This window comes from Phyllobates terribilis, unplaced genomic scaffold, assembly GCF_046119375.1.
Source record: "Phyllobates terribilis strain yellow unplaced genomic scaffold, ASM4611937v1 Scaffold_7__3_contigs__length_470593459, whole genome shotgun sequence".
Classification (NCBI taxonomy): Eukaryota; Metazoa; Chordata; class Amphibia; order Anura; family Dendrobatidae; genus Phyllobates; species Phyllobates terribilis.
The window spans coordinates 385,392,038-385,414,050 of record NW_027362767.1 but is presented as its reverse complement, the minus strand read 5'-3'; the positions used below and the strand labels follow the sequence as shown (position 1 = coordinate 385,414,050).

The 22,013-nt window shown below is 42.0% G+C and overlaps 1 protein-coding gene across 2 annotated transcripts in view; it reads left to right on the top strand.

Annotated features, from left to right (window-relative positions):
- The window catches only part of PLD3 (phospholipase D family member 3), a 32,284-nt gene that overhangs the window by 8,153 nt on the left and 2,118 nt on the right, over nt 1–22,013 (top strand). For both annotated transcript variants that reach the window (XM_073641476.1, XM_073641475.1), the window contains exons 2-11: nt 5,359–5,417; nt 5,705–5,773; nt 6,155–6,309; nt 7,622–7,805; nt 8,452–8,572; nt 8,981–9,108; nt 9,311–9,511; nt 9,617–9,756; nt 14,093–14,258; nt 19,647–19,746. In XM_073641476.1, coding sequence (XP_073497577.1) covers nt 5,391–5,417; nt 5,705–5,773; nt 6,155–6,309; nt 7,622–7,805; nt 8,452–8,572; nt 8,981–9,108; nt 9,311–9,511; nt 9,617–9,756; nt 14,093–14,258; nt 19,647–19,746 — 1,291 coding nt within the window. In that variant the 5' untranslated portion in view covers nt 5,359–5,390. The remainder of the gene's footprint in view (nt 1–5,358; nt 5,418–5,704; nt 5,774–6,154; nt 6,310–7,621; nt 7,806–8,451; nt 8,573–8,980; nt 9,109–9,310; nt 9,512–9,616; nt 9,757–14,092; nt 14,259–19,646; nt 19,747–22,013) is intronic.

Sequence of the window (22,013 nt, the reverse complement as noted above, 5' to 3'; positions counted from 1 at the left end):
GGGAGATGGGAGAAAGTGCCACAAAGTCAACTATCACTGCAGCCCTCCAGCAGTCGGGCCTCTATGGCAGAGTGGCCCGACGGAAGCCTATCCTCAGTGCAAGACATATGAAAGCCCGTATAGAGTTTGCTCAAAAACACATGAAGGACTCCCAGACTATGAGAATTAAGATTGTCTGGTCTGATGAGACAAAGATAGAACTTTATGGTGATAATTCTAAGCGGTATGTGTGGAGAAAATCAGGCACTGCTCATCACCTGCTCAATACAATCCCAACAGTGAAACATGGTGGTGGCAGGATCATGCTGTGGGGGTGTTTCTCAGCTGCAGGGACAGGACGACTGGTTGCAATTGAAGGAAACATGAATGCCACCAAGTACAGAGATATCCTGGATGAAAACCTCTGCCAGAGTGCTCTGGACCTCAGACTTGGCCGAAGGTGCACCTTCCAACAAGACAATGACCCTAAGGACACAACTAAAATAACAAAGGAGTGGCTTCAGAACAACTCTGTGACCATTCTTGACTGGCCCAGCCAGAGCCCTGACCTAAACCCAATTGAGCATCTCTGGAGAGACCTGAAAATGGCTGTCCACCAACGTTCACCATCCAACCTGACGGAACTGGAGAGGATCTGCAAGGAAGAATGGCAGAGGATCCCCAAATCCAGGTGTGGAAAACTTGTTGCATCATTCCCAAGAAGACTCATGGTATACTAGCTCAAAAGGCTGCTTCTCCTCAATACTGAGCAAAGGGTCTGAATACTTATGACCATGTGATATTTCAGTTTGTTTTTTTTTAATAAATTTGCAAAAATTTCTACATTTCTGTTTTTTTCAGTCAAGATGGGGGTGCAGAGTGTACTTTAATAAGAAAAAAATGAACTTTTTAGAATTTACCAAATGGCTGCAATGAAACAGAGTGAAAAATTTAAAGGGGTCTGAATACTTTCCGTACCCACTGTATGTATAGGATTTGCTGACATTTAAGGTTGTAATCCATTGATAATTCGCAGCAGTGTCTATACATGCAAATATAAAATAATTGAATTCCCCATGTCAGAGCTCATCCCCTGATTTATTTAGGACAGTCCTCATTATCCTTGGCCTACCTGAAACCTGTTGAACACCTCGCCCATATGAATCACAACTCTGCAATGTAGGTCAGTATCCTGCTGCTCGGCCTCGCATTATGGAAACCACGAACATAGCATGTGATGGGGAAATTGGTTGCAATTCCTATTTTGTGACTTGAGCAGATCTGTAGCCTCAAAAGTGATCAAATGCAACAAGTCCTGAGTGTTATCTGTGCTGGAAGTTATTCACCAGAGTAGTCCATATTATGACTTAAATATGCCAAACGCTCCTAAATCCCTAATCGCCACCAGTATTTAATGTACATGGTGGGGAGCAACTAATTCCCCCCCCCCCCCCCCAGATATCATATGAGAGAAGGATTGGGAAGTTGGATTTCAATATACCTGATCCTTTTGTCAGGGTAGAGAAGCTGCCATCCGAAGTGTCTGGCAGCACCTTATCTGGCAGCACCTTATCTCTATACATGTGTATTGTGGCATCTGTTGGTTTAGTGAACAGATATATAATGTATATGGTCCTCCTACAGGGGCCTATACACCTTCAGTAGGTGTTGGTTTGTGCCCCTTTCTCCTGAACCACCATCTACTATTGCATTCCTGCTCTGTCTGGTCGAGCCTGTATGTGACTTCATTGCGGAGAGGGGATTAAGCAGCTGTCAAACGCCTTTGGTGGCAGCTTGTCTCCTGAGAAAAAAAAAAGGATCACACATCCATCATTTATATGGCCTCAGGTCTGCTAACCTGATCTCCATGGACTCCTATATACCTATGCTGGGTTTACAGAAGGCGACTGTGGCTGTTAAATGACCGCCGATTGGCATTATACAAGTTAATCAGTGATTGTTTAATGGCCTGCACAGACCGACCCACCCCACTTTTACACTTGCAGAACTGTCCCTACATTGTGCATAGAATATCATTGTTCTCGGGAGCACATGTCCCCAGTCTACACAAGACGATGTACTGCTGAGAATGAAGATTTTTAAGCTAGCAAAAGAAAAAAAAAACATTGCACCCAGTGAGGTTCGTTGGAAGCCTGCCAGCCTGTTTAAGCCTTGATAGTCAAGAATGAGTGTTCCTCAATTATCTGACCTTCTAAAAGTATCATAAGAGGTTCTTGAGTTCAGGTCAGGAGACCTTTGGCCAGTCCATATATTGTGATCTATATTCTTGCTGTGAACGCGTGAAACCATCCTCAGACGTTCCAAGTCAACACATGTATTACATCCAAGTACCCACTTGTTGAGGTTGAGAACCTGGATAGGGTAGAGCTTGTCGGGTACAAACAAGGGGCTCCGACGAGCCACTCTGCCTTGACCAAAGTATTTTGATAATGATTTAGAACAGCTCACTGAATCTTTGCCCTTTGTGATATTTTTTTACAAGTCTTCTTAAATTGAAAGCCGCCTGTCTTCCGTGGAACATGACTGCTGTCATCGTCAAAAAAGTTGCCGAACATTAGAATCCAGATCTAGCTGAATGTTCCTGAATAGTTAGAAAATCATCAAAAAAGAAGTCTTGTGAATCGCGGTGACTAGTCACATGCCTGTCTTCTGTCTAAAATTTGATTACACAGCTTGACCTTCAGTAACTTCTGCAATCTGTGGGGGTTGTACATACAGCCCCTACCCTGAAAACAAGGAGCACATCAGCAACGGGAGGAACAATTGTGGTCAGGAGCTGCGGAAATTAGTGACCACACATTTGGCTGATATTAAATATTAGACGACCTATTACTAAGCCGAATACTCATCAAACCGCACATCATTGACCGGATCCTTTAGATCAGGGATGTCAAACTCAAACACACAGAGGGCCAAAATGAAAAACTTGGATAAAGTTACGGGCCAACCAGTATACAGTATAATGAGCGCCACATAGTCCTCCATACAGTATAATGAGCGCCACATAGTCCTCCGTACAGAATAATGGGCCCCACATAGTCCTCCATACAGAATAATGAGCGCCACATAGTTCTCCATACAGTATAATGAGCCCTTCATAGTCCTCCATACAGTATAATGAGCCCCTCATAGTCCTCCATACAGACGAATAATGGAATCACATAGTCCTCCATACAGTATAATGGACCCCACATAAACCTCTATACAGAATAATGAGCTCCACATAGTCCTGTATACAGAATAATGAGCCCCACATAGTCCTCCATACAGAATAATGAGCCCACATAGTCCTCCATACAGAATAATGAGCCCCACATAGTCCTCCATACAGACGAATAATGGAATCACATAGTCCTCCATACAGTATAATGGACCCCACATAAACCTCTATACAGAATAATGAGCCCCACATAGTCCTCCATACAGAATAATGAGCCCCACATAGTCCTCCATACAGAATAATGAGCCCCACATAGTCCTCCATACAGAATAATGAGCCCCACATAGTCCTCCATACAAAATAATGAGCCCCACATAGTCCTCCATACAAAATAATGAGCCCCACATAGTCCTCCATACAAAATAATGAGCCCCACATAGTCCTCCATACAAAATAATGAGCCCCACATAGTCCTCCATACAGAATAATGAGCTCCACATAGTCCTCCATACAGAATAATGAGCTCCACATAGTCCTCCATACAGTATCATGTACCCCACATAGTCCTCCATACAGTATAATGTACCCCACATAGTCCTCCATACAGTATAATGTACCCCACATAGTCCTCCATACAGAATAATGGGCCACACATAGTCCTCCATACAGAATAATGGGCCACACATAGTCCGCCATACAGAATAATGGGCCACACATAGTCCTCCATACAGTATAATGGCCCCACATAGTCCTCCATACAGTATAATGAGCCCCACATAGTCCTCCATACAGTATAATGGGCCCCACATAGTCCTCCATACAGTATAATGGGCCCCACATAGTCCTCCATACAGTATAATGGGCCCCACATAGTCCTCCATACAGTATAATGGGCCCCACATAGTCCTCCATACAGTATAATGGCCACACATAGTCCTCCATACAAAATAATGGGCCCCACATAGTCCTCCATACAGTATAATGGCCCCTCATAGTCCTCCATACAGTATAATGGCCCCGCATAGTCCTCCATACAGTATAATGGGCCCCGGATAGTCCTCCATACAGTATAATGGGCCCCGCATAGTCCTCCATACAGTATAATGGGCCCCGCATAGTCCTCCATACAGTATAATGGGCCCCGCATAGTCCTCCATACAGTATAATGGGCCCCGCATAGTCCTCCATACAGTATAATGGGCCCCGCATAGTCCTCCATACAGTATAATGGGCCCCGCATAGTCCTCCATACAGTATAATGGGCCCCGCATAGTCCTCCATACAGTATAATGGGCCCCGCATAGTCCTCCATACAGTATAATGGGCCCCGCATAGTCCTCCATACAGTATAATGGGCCCCGCATAGTCCTTCATACAGTATAATGGGCCCCGCATAGTCCTTCATACAGTATAATGGGCCCCGCATAGTCCTTCATACAGTATAATGGGCCCCGCATAGTCCTTCATACAGTATAATGGGCCCCGCATAGTCCTCCATACAGAATAATGAGCCCCGCATAGTCCTCCATACAGAATAATGGGCCCCGCATAGTCCTCCATACAGTATAATGGCCCCACATTGTCCTCCATACAGAATAGTGGGCCCCACATAGTCCTCCATACAGAATAATGCCCCCACATAGTCCTCCATACAGAATAATGAGCCCCGCATAGTCCTCCATACAGAATAATGGGCCCCACATAGTCCTCCATACAGTATAATGGTCCCACATAGTCCTCCATACAGTATAATGGCTCCACATAGTCCTCCATACAGAATAATGGGCCCACATAGTCCTCCATACAGAATAATGGGCCCCACATAGTCCTCCATACAGTATAATGGCTCCACATAATCCTCCATACAGTATAATGGGCCCACATAGTCCTCCATACAGAATAATGGGCCCCACATAGTCCTCCATACAGAATAATGGCCCCCGCATAGTCCTCCATACAGAATAATGGCCCCCGCATAGTCCTCCATACAGAATAATGGCCCCCGCATAGTCCTCCATACAGAATAATGGGCCCCGCATAGTCCTCCGTACAGAATAATGGCCACACATAGGGGTGGTGGTTGTGGTGTCACAGGCGAAATAAAACCATCCTGTGGGACAGATTTGACATGTATGATTTAGATGGACTGAATGTTGACATTCTGAACAGTAGATGATTTTTGCCTTTTTTTCCTTTAGAACTTTTGCAACGTAACGGTACTGGGTCAACAATGAAACCAAAAGTTGTCTACAAGCCAGTGAGTACTTACTTTAATGCACACATTTGATAATATCTCATCCACTTTGGTGCTAGCGTAATGTTCTACAGATTTTCTGCACACAAATCCAGACAGAAATCGTCCGTGTGTGAATATAAGCTTAATTAGGGAAACGTTCCATCTTTTTACCTCTGCTCTGTTTTCTGACATCCAACATTTATCTGTCAAAACAAATGATGAATTATGAGTGTTATTTTTGATTTATCGTTGGTAGATCTAAGGAATATCACAGTACTTATGTGGTGGTGTGTGTTTTTTTCCCCCAGATTTCCTCCCCGGAGGAGGCAGAAGAACATCTGGTATATATGGGCCATTTACAGAGCAGTGCTCGCAGGGTATGTCTACTCACGAAGCTCAAACTTGTATAACTGGGGGATTGGTAAAGGAAAACTCTGTGTGCACACAGCATTGTATACAGGAGGCTTCATTAGTCTGTACTTTTTTTATTAAGTGCTTGCATGGTGTTTGCACTGTACATTTACCGTTTGCATCTAGAAAGCTATTGGCGCGTGTATTAAAATGGATCCATACACCCTAGGTAGCAAATTTTTGGTTATTTTTCTTTGTGTAGACTTCTTCTTTTTATCGCTTTTTGCTACATTACATGGGCTAAAAAAAGTTCCAACATATTTGTGCTGCACTTTTTTGGGGGTTTTCTTGGCACTGTCTGTTTTGGTATGACTGGTAGAATAACCTGTATATTCTCTTTCTTGCAGTACTATCAGTGTGCATTGATCATTGCCACCGTGGTCACTGTACTCTTCTGTCTCATGGCTGCTCAGCTTCTGCTGTTTCCATTGCTCTGCGCAAGCTCGACGGAGAAGATGGAGATCTTGGTGAAGCAAGACAACAGCTGCAGCGACCCGTGCAAGTAAGTCAACTTATGACATGTTTTTCCTTTTTCTTTTCTTTTTGTTAATAAAACTTTTATAATTTGGAGCTGATATCAGGTTGATAGAGAAAAAAATGTATAATCACATCTATAAATATATTCTTTTTATGCTTCGCCCCCTATTCCTTCAATTGAATCTGTACTGCAGTCTGTAGGTGTGCTCCAGCGTGCTGTGCACATCTCACGTTGGTGGTCTGTTGCAAGATTGGTGAGGGTATCACGACACAAACCCCCCCCTCGCCAATCTGCAGGTATGAGGGTATCAGGACTCTGACCCTTGCCAATCTGCAGGTATGGGGGTATCGGGACTCAGATCTCCACCAATCTGTAGGTATGGGGGTATCGGGACTCAGATCTCCACCAATCTGTAGGTATGGGGGTATCGGGACTCAGATCTCCACCAATCTGTAGGTATAGGGGTATCGGGACTCAGATCTCCACCAATCTGTAGGTATGGGGGTATCGGGACTCAGATCTCCACCAATCTGCAGGTATGGGGGTATCGGGACTCAGATCTTCACCAATCTGTAGGTATGAGGGTATCGGGACTCAGACCCCCACCAGTCTGCAGGTATGAGGGTGTCAGGACTCAGATCCCCACCAGTCTGCAGGTGTGAGGGTATCAGGACTGAGATCCCCACAAATCTGCAGGTATGAGGGTATCAGGACTCAGACCCCCACCAGTCTGCAGGCAAATCAAATGCCTGCTAAATATGAAAAATCAAGAAGAAAGCTCAGTTTTTCTTTAAATAGGTTTATTAGGAAATATATATATATATATATATATATATATATATATATAGATATGTATATATATATATATGTTTTCACCACAGGTTTATAATTCATGTGATTTTATGAAATGTTTGATGCAGTTTGTTCACTGTTCATAAAATGTTTCTTTAGCACTTGCAAGAAACAAAGCAAATCTCTTACACCTCAAAGGCCTGATTTGAACACCTAATAAATGTATATGATGTGGAGGTTAGTATAGCTGTTATACATTTAATTTGTTATTAAGAGACTATTTAACAGTTTGTGATCCTATTTCAGCATATTCTTCATCACCTGCTTACTTATTGCCCCTAACAGCAGAATAAATATGTATCGGACATGTCGGATTTCGACATGCCTGATTATTGGCACTTTCAGGAGATGAGCTGCTGACACAATTCCCAGTATGCTTCATTCAGATTGCATATGTATGGGCAGATCGGAGCGATGTGAACATGTAGTTACTTGCTGTAGACTCGCTGTGGTTTTATATGTATCACATCTTTTTATATCTTAGTATTGTTCTAGTGGAAAGCATCCCTGAAGGGCTGGAATATTCTCCAAACTCCACCATCAATCCTTCGGTATTTCAGAGCTGGATGAACCTCCTAAGCCAAGCTAAGATCAGTGTGGACATCGCATCTTTCTACTGGACCCTGACCAATAATGACACTCACACAAAGCATCCCTCAGCTCAAGAGGTGAAATACCCCAGCGTTTCTGCAAAGCGCCTGTGTCATCCTGAACTGATTGCTCATATTTGTTCTCTGTGTTGTGAGCCATATTGTGGCTAAACACGTTTTTTTATCTAAAGAACTTGAGGCTTGTCAAGTTTTATGAAAAAGCTTAATCATTCTGTAATGACAAGTTCGTCTTATTTCCTGACAACAAACAGATCTTGATAGAGGAAATAAAATAAAAAGTAGTTGAAAAGTTTCCAAAACTTTTTTTTTTATCTATTTACAGATTCAAATACTTAATTTAAGAAATATATATATTTGCAGGGAGAGGGCAGATCAAGTCAATATAATTGGGAGTGATCTACAAATATCCACCTTTTGGGCTTGTATGCCTGGGGCGGAAATGCAGTAGGAATCTTTTGCACATAATGTGTAGAAAATGTGCAGCAACAATTCCAAAACAACGTCTGCTTGATTTCGCACTGTTTTTTTTTTTTTTTCTGTGCAGCAGCTCAGTCTTTTTGTGCAAACACCTAGGTAGACTTTTAGTAGGAAAAGCCTTATGTTCAGAGAATCTAGGTACACAGTGAAAATTGGCATTTTGTTGCTATTATATTTGCACTTGATAATTAAAACATGTAACAAAGCAAATCTTTTTTGCTTATAGGGGGAACTAATTCTACAAGAAATGATCAAATTAAAGCAGCGAGGTATCAACTTAAGAGTTGCGGTCAACCCTTCAGGATCTCCAACCAAAGACGCAGATATTAATGCACTGAGAGCCAGCGGTAAGAGTCTCGCCTTAGTTTGGTAATATTAAGGGGCGACCTTTATCCGGCTTTACAAGACTGCAATGGATACAGCGTATATTCAGTCTCCCAAGAACTGAAATCTAAGGGATGTATTTTCTTACTGATTAAGTGTAAAGAGATGTTACTGTCTGAGATATTTCTGGCACGTTGCTATGATATGCCATAAATGTCCAGTATATGATGTTTGCACCGCTGGGACCTGCCGTACTCGCTGTCATTAATGGGGAGATGGCCGCACGTGCTCTGCTCTCTCTCCATTCATTTTATGGGAGCTCAGAAAATTGCTGCACATAGAAATGTCTCAGATGTAACAGCCCCTTTAATAGTTACATTACTGAGTTTATGACTGTCTACCTTCAATCTCTTATTCTTGTCTGGACCTAGGAGCGGAGGTTCGGGTCGTAGACCTGCCACACTTGACTGATGGCGTGCTGCACACTAAGTTCTGGGTGGTGGATGGCAAACATATATATATTGGGAGTGCCAACATGGACTGGAGATCATTAACACAGGTAATTTATTAATATCTGCTAAGATCAATTTTGGTTGTTCTCCCTGGAGGATCAGATTTTCTGACATGCATCATGCTTGATCTTTCTTTCTTCAGATTCCTCAAAAAGCAACGGAATCAGACAACTTCCATTCAATGCGTGTGGACAGATTTTGGCTGCCTTTTTAATTAATTCTAACCTTATTAATAACTTTTACTGACAGGTTAAAGAATTGGGGAGCACCGTCTACAACTGTACTTGTCTTGCCGAAGATTTGGAAAAAATCTTTGAGGCTTATTGGGTACTTGGTGAAGCAAACGCTACTATTCCTTCTCCATGGCCAGACACGTTCTCCACCATTTACAACAAAGAGACTCCCATGGAAGTGTCTTTAAACAACACCGAGTCCCACGTGTACCTGTCTGTAAGTGCAACTTACTTGTCACATGTAGTCTCAACCTGACCAAGTGTGTTTGTCAGATAACGGCAGGGCAAACCATGAAATTCACTTTTTATAACTCTTCACTAGAGCTCGCCTCCGCCACTGTCTGCGAAGGGCAGAACGGATGATATAGACTCCATCGTGAGCATAATAGATGACGCCAAGAAGTTTGTGTATATCTCAGTCATGGATTATACACCCACTGAAGAGTTTTCTAAACCACGGAGGTAATATACAAGGTGGCAAAGTAAATAATGCAAAGAATAAAAGACTTGAACGTGATGCAAAATTGCCCTGACTGTGATTTTACCGATCATGGCTCCTATACCAATCTGTAGTGTTATATTGAAAACGTGTAGGTACAATATAGCGCAGTATGCGCAGCTGCCATTACTGGAGTCTCTGGGAAGTGATCGCATGAAAATCTTATGCATCTGGCGCACAGCCCAGGGACCTTTCTAGGGCTGGGTTCACACATGCGTTCTTCAGTTCTGTTTGTTCCATTCTAGAACCAAGTGGAATAAATGTTCAAAACGGATCCATTTCATAACTAATGTACATGTAATCTGGTGACGGAAAGGGGGCACCATTGACTATTATGGGGTCCATCTGGATTCTGTTGTGTCCTTTTTTAGAATGGAAGAAAAAGTGCATCGTGCAGAACAGTTTTTTCTGCTATAACAAAATCCAGACAGACTCCATAATAATCCGTGAGTGGTTCCTCTACTTCTGTTCGCTTCAGTTATGCTACAGATCCATTTTACACAATACTTCTTATCGTTTGGTTCCAAAATGGAAAAGACAAAAATAACCCAACCTGGGTCACAGACTCAGATAGGAGTACTTTGGCCAATAACCAGGGACGAGAGATGATGAAAAAAGATTCACACTACCCAGATCCGCCATTCTTTTCAGTTCTCCCTGGCAGCTGAACCAAGGCAGTGTGAATTGGCTTGGCTGCACTTGAATGTCTGCATACTGGGCACTTCTTGCGATTTATTAGGCCCTTGTGATGTTATGCTACGAGGCAAAGTCTCACATGACGCCATTACATGGAAGGGGTCAAGCCATTGCAAGAGGCGCTGAGGAAGTTCACACTGCCCTGGTCCAGCTGCCACCTAGTCCCTAAGTGAATGTTGGACCTGGGTCATGTGAATTTTTTTGCTCTCAGAGTCGGGGGTACAATGACTTTCGAAAAGTTTGCTAGTAAGGGAAATCTTTTTTATTTCTCTCTGAGTTTCAATACTATTTGTAAAAAAAAAATCATTAAAATAATATATTAAATATAATATAATATAATATGTGTATGATATATAGATAGATATATCTATGTATCTTTTTGTGTGTGTGTGTATATATATATATATATATATATATATATATATATATAGTACAGACCAAAAGTTTGGACACGCCTTCTCATTTAAAGATTTTTCTGTATTTTCATGACTATGAAAATTGTACATTCACACTGAAGGCATCAAAACTATGAATTAACACATGTGGAATTATATACTTAACAAAAAAGTGTGAAACAACTGAAAATATGTCTTATATTCTAGGTTCTTCACAGTAGCCACCTTTTGCTTTGATGACTGCTTTGCACACTCTTGGCATTCTCTTGATGAGCTTCAAGAGGTAGTCACCGGAAATGGTTTTCACTTCACAGGTGTGCCCTGTCAGGTTTAATAAGTGGGTTTTCTTGCCTTATAAATGGGGTTGGGACCATCAGTTGTGTTGTGCAGAAGTCTGGTGGATACACAGCTGATAGTCCTACTGAATAGACTGTTACAATTTGTATTAGGCTATGTGCCCACGATGCAGAAATGCTCAGGATTTTTTCTGAGCGTTTCTGCATCTCCCTGGCAGAAAAAAACACATGCGGATTGTACATGCGGATTGTACATGTGGATTGTACATGCGGATTGTACATGCGGATTGTACATGCGTTTTTCCTGCCAGGGACATGCGGATGTGAAGCGTTCTTCACTTGCATTTCCGCATGCGGGTTGACAAGCGCTTTCCAAGCGATTTTAGCATCACTTGGAAAGTGCTTGTCAACTTGGTCACACTATATAAATCCATGCAAATAGCATGGATTTATATACTGTGACCCGAGAGAATGTAAAAAAATAAATATATACTTACCCTCCGATGGCCAGCGCTGTCTTGTAATCTTCCGTTTCGGCTGCCGGCAGCGGTAGAGTGAAGGACCTGCCGACGTCAGCGTCGCGTGACCCGTCACATGACTCTGACGTCAGCGCAGGTCCTTCTGTCCATCGCGAAGTGCCGGGAAGCAAGGAGGAGCGCAGCGCGGGCCGCCAGAAGGTAAGTAAGGTGGAACAGGCTGCCACGAGAGGTGGTGAGTTCCCCTTCAATGGACGTCTTCAAACAGAGGCTGGACAGACATCTGTCTGAGATGATCTAGTGAATCCTGCTTTGAGCAGGGGGTTGGACCAGATGACCCAGGAGGTCCCTTCCAACTCTACCATTCTATGATTCTATGATTCTATGATTAAGTATACATTTATTTTTTATTTTATTCTTTTTTTACAGGTATTTTAATGGTACCTGGGTGTGACTAAGACTCTCCTCTCCTCCACACCCGGGTACCATCCGCACATTAGAATGCGCCAATTACACAAGTACAGATGCAGTCTTGAGGAATTGGCGCGTTCTAATGCAAGTCAAAATAATTGGTAGTGCTGCGTTTTTTTCCGCAATGATAATCCGCATGGGGGACATGGCAGACCTTCTACCATGCGTTTTTTAAGCGTTTCTGCAGTGTTTTTGCCGCTGCGGAAACGCTTAAAAAACGCATCGTGGGCACACAGCTGCTTTTTTCTTGCCATAAGGCTAAGTAAAGAAAAACGAGTGGCCATCATTACTTTAAGAAATGAAGGTCAGTCAGTCTGAAAAATTGGGCAAACTTTGAAAGTGTCCCCAAGTGCAGTTGCAAAAACCATCAAGCGCTACAAAGAAACTGGCTCACATGAGGACCGCCCCAGGAAAGGAAGACCAAGAGTCACCTCTGCTTCTGAGGATAAGTTTATCCGAGTCACCAGCCTCAGAAATCGCAGGTTAACAGCAGCTCAGATTAGAGACCAGGTCAATGCCACACAGAGTTCCAGCATCAGACACATCTCTACAACAACTGTTAAGAGGAGACTTTGTGCAGCAGGCCTTCATAGTAAAATAGCTGCTAGGAAACCACTGCTAAGGATAGGCAACAAGCAGAAGAGACTTGTTTGGGCTAAAGAACACAAGGAATGGACATTAGACCAGTGGAAATCTGGGCTTTGGTCTGATGAGTCCAAATTTGAGATCTTTGGTTCCAACCTCCGTGTCTTTGTGTGACGCAGAAAAGGTGAACGGATGGACTCTACATGCCTGGTTCCCACCGTGAAGCATGGAGGAGGAGGTGTGATGGTGTGGGGGTGCTTTGCTGGTGACACTGTTGGGGATTTATTCAAAATTGAAGGCAAACTGAACCAGCATGGCTACCACAGCATCTTGCAGCGGCATGCTATTCCATCCGGTTTGCTTTTAGTTGGACCATCATTTATTTTTCAACAGGACAGTGACCCCAAACACACCTCCAGGCTGTGTAAGGGCTATTTGACCAAGAGGGAGAGTGATGGGGTGCTACGCCAGATGACCTGGCCTCCACAGTCACCAGACCTGAACCCAATCGAGATGGTTTGGGGAGAGCTGGACCGCAGAGTGAAGGCAAAAGGGCCAACAAGTGCTAAGCATCTCTGGGAACTCCTTCAAGATTGTTGGAAGACCATTTCCGGTGACTACCTCTTGAAGCTCATCAAGAGAATGCCAAGAGTGTGCAAAGCAGTCATCAAAGCAAAAGGTGGCTACTTTGAAGAACCTAGAATATGAGACATATTTTCAGTTGTTTCACACTTTTTTGTTAAGTATATAATTCCACATGTGTTAATTCATAGTTTTGATGCCTTCAGTGTGAATGTACAATTTTCATAGTCATGAAAATACAGAAAAATCTTTAAATGAGAAGATGTGTCCAAACTTTTGGTCTGTACTGTATAATATATATATATATATATATATATATATATATATATATATATATACAAAAAGAAAACAGAGCAGCACTCTGTAAGGGCCAAAATATATGAAAGCACTGGAAACATGAAGTCTAGATTTAATTTTTACTCAATAAGATGTACTTACAAAAAATGAAGGTTCTTGGCTCATAAATTGGCCAGTTCATGTATGCCCATCAACCACGGCAAGGTAACCTCCCTCTGATGAGTCCTATAGACATATATTAGTAAAAATAACATTCTATATATAATATATATAATTTTTTTTATTTTATATCTATTTCTGCCTCTAATTTGTGAGGCTGACCTCCACGATGCAGTGGTGTCTAGTAGTGGTCGCAGTTTGCTGAAGTGAGACCAGTTTTTTATGTATTTCTTGTCAGTGTAAGAAGTGTATTCTTTCTATTCGGGTGGTTGTAGTCTCTTCCACTTTCATGACCTCTTTTCAGTTTGCGTTACTTGGTCTCTTCCTTCCTTATTTTTTAAGGTACTGGCCCGTCATTGATGATCATCTGAGGAAAGCCGTTTACGAGAGACACGTGACCGTCCGTCTGTTAATTAGCTGCTGGGGAAACTCTAAACCCAATATGTTCCCCTTCCTGAACTCTCTTGACGCTCTGCAGAACAACAAGTCCCACTATAACATAGAAGTGGTATGTCTACTGATCGCCTTCCTACACATGAACATTTGTTACTTTGTCGTGATCTATGAGGTCTATAAGTAATTACAGTCTGAATATCCCTTACAAGCCCAAGCTACCTGCACTGTAGTAATGTACGAGCCTGTGCGTAGTTACTTATAGATTTGGACCGCACATTGTTTTGTAAATGGAGAAGTAGAAAGTTTTTAGATTTTTCTTTCTCGAGACAGATGCAAATGTGTACTCATATATTTTTATCCTTCTGCTATTGACTTTTATTAATACTTTTGTTTAACCCCTTAACGACCACCGTAACACATTTTTACGGCAGTCATTAAGGGTACTTATTCCACAGCGCCGTGAAAATGCGACGCAGCGGAATAAGTGTATAGTGCCGCCCGGCGGCAGTGATTCCTGCGGGTGTCAGCTGTGTATGACAGCTGACACCCTGCAGTATCGGTCCCAGCCGGTCACAATGCCGATCGGGGCCGATTAACCCCTTAAATGCCACTGTCAATCGTGACAGCGGTATTTAAGTTGTTACAAGGGGGTCTTGCGACCCCCTTTGTAAGCATCGGACCCCCGCGATTAGAATCGCGGGTCCCGATGGTAACCATAGTACCCAGAGATCATGTGATGATCCCAGGGTACGGTGGGCCTGTGAGATCCAGCAATAAGCTGGATCTCACCGGCACAGTCAGTGACTCCGACATAACTCACTGACAGATCTCATGCACTGCAGTACAGCCTTACTGCAGAGTATGAGATCAACAATGAAAGTGAAAATCACACATGTCCCTCAGTGGGACTTAGTGAAAAAGTGAAAAAAAGTTAAATAAAATATGTAAGAAAGTAAAAAAACCACACAAAAAGTGCACACAAATCGCTAAAATTCATTTTGACGCTTAAAACTCAGCGATTGTGATAAAAATAGACGTAAAAATGTACAGATAATTGTCCGGAACAACCCGCTCTACAAAACTGTTGCGTTATTTAGTCCGTTTAGCAAACGACTTAAAAAATAAAAAACACGCCGAAAATGACACTTTTTCATCATACTGACTCATGAAAAAATTAATAAAAAGCGATCAAAAAGTCACGCTTAAAAAAAAAATGTACAAATAAAAACGCCAATCAGTCCCGCAAAAAACAAGCTCTAATATGGCTCATTCGGCAAAAAAATAAAAAAGTTACAGCTCTCAAAATGCGACGATGCAAAATTAAGTTCTTTTTTGTAAAATACTGTTTTTAGTGTGTAAAATTATCATAGCATAAAAAATATATATATATATCAATCTGGTATCGCTGTAATTGTATCGACCGACGAACAAATTGGTCTTATGACTTTTACCGCTCACGGCGAACTGCACAAAAAATAAAAACAGTAACTGATTTGCTGGTTTTTGTTTTGTCTAAAAAATCTGAATAAACAGCGATCAAAAATTACTACGTGCCCCAAAATGGTTCCAAAAAAATGTGCAACTTGTCCTGCAAAAAATAAGCCATCATACAGCGCTGTTCGGCAAAGAATAAAAAAGTTACAGCTCTCAGAATATGGCGACGAAAATAACTACTTTTTATAAAAAAAACAATCATTTTCACTGTGTGATAGCAGCAAAAACTAAAAAAAACCATATAAATCTGGTATCGCTGTAATCGCACCGACCCGAAGAATAAATCCGCCTTATCACTTATACCGCACGGTGAACCGTGAAAAATTAAAAATAAGAACTATTCTGGTACTGATTTCTATTTCTTCATTCTGCCTCCAAAAAAATTGGAATAAGGCTCGGCTCACGTTTATCCTGCGCTCTCTGCTGAGCGCTTACGTTGAGGTTTCCATGTAAATTCACCAAAACCGCAATTCAGACAAAAAACTCAGATGGAGCCACTCACTTATGAGGCTGATGGAGTACCTTTGGACTGGTCTCTGTTCCGGCGGCGTCCCATCATTTTAGGCTTTTTTTTAGCACACAAGTGTGGACGACCACAGATCTGTGCACACCTAAAAAGATGGAGACCACCGGAGCTGACGTCAAACGGACTCCAAAGTGTCTCCATCTGCCTCTTTGTGGTGGGTGGTTCCGTTGGGGGTTTCCTCTGAATCGCATTTTTGTGGGATTTACACGGAAACCCCGACGTAAGTGCTCAGTGAAGACTGGCGATCCAGTCTTATTCTGGAAGCAATCAAAAATTATGTACCACAAAATGTTACCAATAAAACCCCTAATTTATCCCACACAAAACCAGCCCCGTCTCAGGTCCGTCATCTGTCACTGGGACTATAGGGGGTCCCACGTTACTGGTAGAACAAAGACTCTGGAAAAGCGACAGCTCCTGCCCCCTCAAATATAATCTTGTGAATTCTGCGCTCCCAAATCCAAATGCCTTCTGAGCCCCACTGTGCCTAAATCGCAGTAAGCGGCCACATGTTTGGCGTTATTGTAGCGGAGGGACCACTTAATTTACAGGGTGTGTGTCACCAGGAGAAATGTATGGGGGCGCTACACTTTATGGGGGCACAATGTATGGGCACTAAACTGGCATAAGAATAAAGTCTGGCGTGGATGTTACATAATAGTCAATGCAGCAGTAGGTGAATTCATTGAGATGTGTAATTTCTACAATGGGGTCACTTTTGGGGGTTTTCTGCTTTTCTGGCATCTTAGGGGCTCCTCAAATGTCTCCCACAAACTATTCTACCAAAATCTATGCTCCAAAAGCCAAATAGTGCTCCTTCCTTTTCAGCCCTGACGTGTGGCCTAACAGTAATTTCTGATGACATATGGTGCATCATCGCGTTCGGGAGCAATAGCATAACAAATTATGGGGTCCCTTTTCTTCTATTATGCATTGCAAAAATTACAAATTTGGGGCTAAATCTACATTTTCATGAAAATAATGCTCACTATACCCCTGGATAAAATCCTTGAGGGGTGTAGTTTCCAAAATGGAGCAACTTGCTGGGGTTTTCCACTGTTTAGGCGCATCAGGGACTCTCCAGACGCGACATGACACCCGCAGACCATTCCATCAACGTCTGTGTTCCAAACGACACTCCTTCCTTTCCAAGCCCTTCCGTGCGCCCAAACAATAGTATTACCCTATATATAGGGTATGTCTGCATTAAGGAGCAATTGCACAGCTAATTTTGGGGTCCATTTTCTCCTGTTACTCTTGTGAAAATAAAAAAATTGGGGCTAAAAGTACATTTTTGTGGAAAAAAGTTTAATTTCTTAATTTCACTGCTCTATGTTATAAACTTCTGTGAAGCACCTGGTGGTTCAAGGTGCTCACCACACATCTAGATAAGTTCCCTGACGGGTCTAGTTTCCAAAATGGGGTCACTTGTGGGGGGTTTCCACTGTTTAGGCACATCAGGGGCTCCCCAAACACGACATGGCGTCCACTAATTATTCAAGCAAATTTTACATTCAAAAAGTCAAATGGCGCTCCTTCCATTCTGAACCCTGCCGTGCGCCCATACAGTGGTTTTTCCCCACATATGGGGTATCGGCTTACTAGGAGGAATTGCACAACAAATGGTATAGGGGGGGGCAATTTCTCCTGTTACCCTTATGAAAATGCAAAATTGAGGGCTGAAAAACATTTTTGTGGGAAAAATGTGAAAATTTTATTTTTACGGCTCAATGTAATAAACTTCTGTGAAGCCCCTGGGGGTTCAAAGTGTTAATCATACATCTAAATAAGTTCCCTAAGGGGTCTAGTTTTCAAAATGGTGTCACTTGTGGGGGGTTTCCACTGTTTAGGCACATCAGGGGCTCTCCAAATGCAACATGGCGTCCGCTTATTTTTCAAGCAAATTTTACATTCAAAAAGTGAAATGGCGCTCCTTCCCTTCTGAACCCTGCCGTGCGCCAAAATACTGGTTTTCCCCCACATATGGGGTATTAGCGTACTCAGGAGGAATTGCACAACAAATCTTGTGGTCCATTTTCTCTCCTTACATTTGTGAAAATAAAAAAATTAGGTCTGAAGTAAACCTTTTGTGAAAAAAAGTTAAATGTTCATTTTTTCCTTCCACGTTGCTTCAGTTCTTGTGAAGCACGTGAAGGGTTAAGAAACTTCTTGAATGTGGTTTTGAGCACCTTGAGGGGTGCAATTTTTAGACTGGTGTCACTTTTGGGTATTTTCTGTCATAAAGGCCCCTCAAAGTCACTTCAAATGTGATGTGGTCCCTAAAAAAATGTTTTTGTAAATTTTGTTGGAAAAATGAGAAATCGTTGGTCAACTTTTAACCCTTATAACTTCCGAACAAAAAAAAATTTGGGTTCCTAAATTGTTCTGATGTAAAGTAGACATGTGGGAAATGTTATTTAGTAACTCTTTTGTGTGACATATCTCTCTGATTTAAGGGCATGAAAATTCAAAGTTTGAAAATTGCAAAATTTTCTAAATTTTCGCCAAATTTCCGTTTTTTTCGCAAGTAATCGCAAGACATATCAAAGAAATTTTACCACAATCATGAAGTACAATATGTCACAAAAAACAATCTCCGAATCAGTGGGATCCGTTGAAGCGTTCCAGAGTAATTACCTCATAAAGTGACACTGGTCAGAATTGTAAAAATGGACCTGGTCATTAAGTACATAATTGGCTCCATCCTTAAAAGGGTATTCCCATCTCCAAGATCCTATCCCAATATGTAGTAGGTGTAATAATAATAATAATATTAGCAAATATCTCCAATTAGAAATTTAGTATAGTATTTTTGATTTGCTATTTCTCTTACCTCATGTGCAGGCATCGCAGGACCTTAGGTATCCATGGTTACGACTACTACCAACTAGCTAACTAACTGTGACTTTATCAGTGGACGTAACCATGGATACCTAAGGTCCTGCGATGCCTGCACATGAGGTAAGAGATAGCGAATCAGAAAAAATATACTACATTTCTAATTGGAGGTATTTGCTAATATTATTATTATTATACCTACTACATATTGGGATAGGATCTTGGAGATGGGAATACCCCTTTAAGGGATTAAAAATGATCCTGAAAAGGGTGGGTCCTCAGGGGTAAGTGGACTTGTGGGTCCACCTGTATGGAAAATTGGACATATGCGATAGCTGTCGGTGTAAAACTCCTGAATGTTCGTGTCTGATGAACATTCATGAGTTTTCAATAGTTACAGCAGGCTCTCACCTCTGGCGGCAGCTTATCTCCCGGAGAACAAAAAGGTAAGTTTATTTTGAAGTGCTCAATAATTAATGCAGCAACATCTGTCGGGAACTATCTGGAGACCCTCATAAGCATATGATATTGGCAGATTTGGTTTAGATTTTATTTCCTGTAACCTTCACTACATATGTATAACTAGATATAATGAGTGATTTATTTATCTTGTGTTTTTTCTTTTTACCATTTCCTGTTCAGAAAATCTTCATAGTTCCAGTATCTCCAGAGCAGAAGCCCATCCCCTTTGCCCGTGTAAACCACAACAAGTATATGGTGACAGACAGAGTGGCCTACATTGGTAAGTCTGTCCGTGGTGCTTCCACAACAGAATGGGGATGCTGCAAACTTGTAAATCTTCACCACGCTCTTCCTTTGCGATAGTTTCTACTTGTGCAAATCTGCAGGTAGAATCCGCAACAAATCCGCCATGTTTTAATGTGCACATCTCCAAAGGAAAGCGAAGCACACGACTCTTTCCTACAGAGTTAAAGAGAAAGGGTATGCTGATACTACCGCTCCACCATATGCCAATAGGACATGTTTGACTTCAATACGTCCGATCCTTTCTTCTTATAGTACAAAAGTTGCTGCCATTTGTGACTTGCAGCCGCTTTCTATGCTCCTTACAGGAGTGGTCCACTACTTTGAAAACGTCTTCTGAATCCCTCCGTGGAATAATAACACTTTTACTCACTTTCGGCTTCGGCATGGTCCAGAGGAAGTGAGAGAATGAAGCTAGCACTGATTGGCCACAGGGATTGCGTGACATAACAATGTCACGCAAGCCCCGGGAGAGCCAATGCTGGAACGGTGCCAGCAGCGGAGGGGAGTATAAGTGTTATTTTACTGGTGGGAAACAAGGATTCAGAAGGAGTAAAGGAAAATCACTTTAAATTGAGGCAAACATGCATGCTCACTGATACAATCGTGCATGTTTATTGTGAAGTTGGCCAAACATATACCAAATATTTCATGTGTGTGACTGGCTTTTAAAGAGCTTTCCAGTGTTAGGCTGCCTTCACATTGCATTTTCAGAGTCTGCTGTAGGTACAAGTCCAGCAGACTATCAGTATAATTTTTTTTTTCTGCTGTAATGAAATGGCGCACAGGCCAAACATATCCCATACTTGCAGCTCATCCTCTATTAAGGGGAATCTGTCATCAGAAAATGATCCATTATTTAAATCAGGTTGGTATCTTAAATGTATTTTGTGAAAAACAATGTTTGTATGTATCTGAACAAAAAAACAATAAAAAAAAAAATACCTTGAAATTTTCACACTGGCTTCTAATACTAGACTCCTATTTTTTGTTATGTAAAGGTGACTTTTCGACAGTCTCATTCATTATCACAGACAGAATTACAATGAAAGGTAACATCTATATACAGGTGCTTCTCATGAAATTAGAATATCATCAAAAAGTTAATTTATTTCAGTTCTTCAATACAAAAAGTGAAACTCATATATTATATAGAGTCATTACACACAGAGTGATCTATTTCAAGTATTTATTTCTGTTAATGTTGATGATTATGGCTTACAGCCAATGAAAACACAAAAGTCATTATCTCAGTAAATTAGAATAATTAACAAAAAACACCTGCAAAGACTTCCTAAGCATTTGAAAAGGTCCCTTAGTCAATTTCAGTAGGCTCCACAATCATAGGGAAGACTGCTGACTTGACAGATGTCCAGAAGGCAGTCTTTGACACACTCCACAAGGAGGGTAAACCACAAAAGGTCATTGCTAAAGACGCTGGCTGTTCACAGAGTGCTGTATCCAAGCATATTAATGGAAGGCTGAGTGTAAGGAAAAAGTGTGGTAGAAAAAGGTGCACAAGCACCCGGGATAACCGCAGCCTTGAAAGGATTTTTAGGAAAAGGTCATTCAAAAATTTGGGGGAGATTCACAAGGAGTGGACTGCTGCTGGAGTCATTGCTTCAAGAGCCACCACACACAGACGTATCCAGGACATGGGCTACAAGTGTCGCATTCCTTGTGTCAGGCCACTCATGACCAATAGACAACGCCAGAAGCGTCTTATCTGGGCCAAGGAGAAAAAGACCTGGACTGATGCTCAGTGCTCCAAGGTGTTGTTTTCAGATGAAAGTAAATTTTGCATTTCATTTGGAAATCAAGGTCCTAGAGTCTGGAGGAAGAGTGGAGAGGCCACAATCCAAGCTACTGGAGGTCTAGTGTGAAGTTTCCACAATCAGTGATGGTTTGGGGAGCCATGTCATCTGCTGGTGGAGGTCCACTGTGTTTTATCAAGACCAAAGTCAGTGCAGCCGTCTACCAGGAAATTTTAGAACACTTCATGCTTCCCTCTGCCGACAAGCTTTTTGGAGATGGAAATGTCATTCTCCAGCAGGACTTGGCCCCTGTCCACACTGCCAAAAGTACCAACACCTGGTGTATACACAACAGTATCACTGTGCTTGATTGGCCAGAAACCTCGCCTGACCTTAACCCCATAGAGAATCTATTATAGAGAATCTATGGGGTATTGTCAAGAGGAAGATGAGAGACACCAGACCCAACAATGCAGACGAGCTGAAGGCA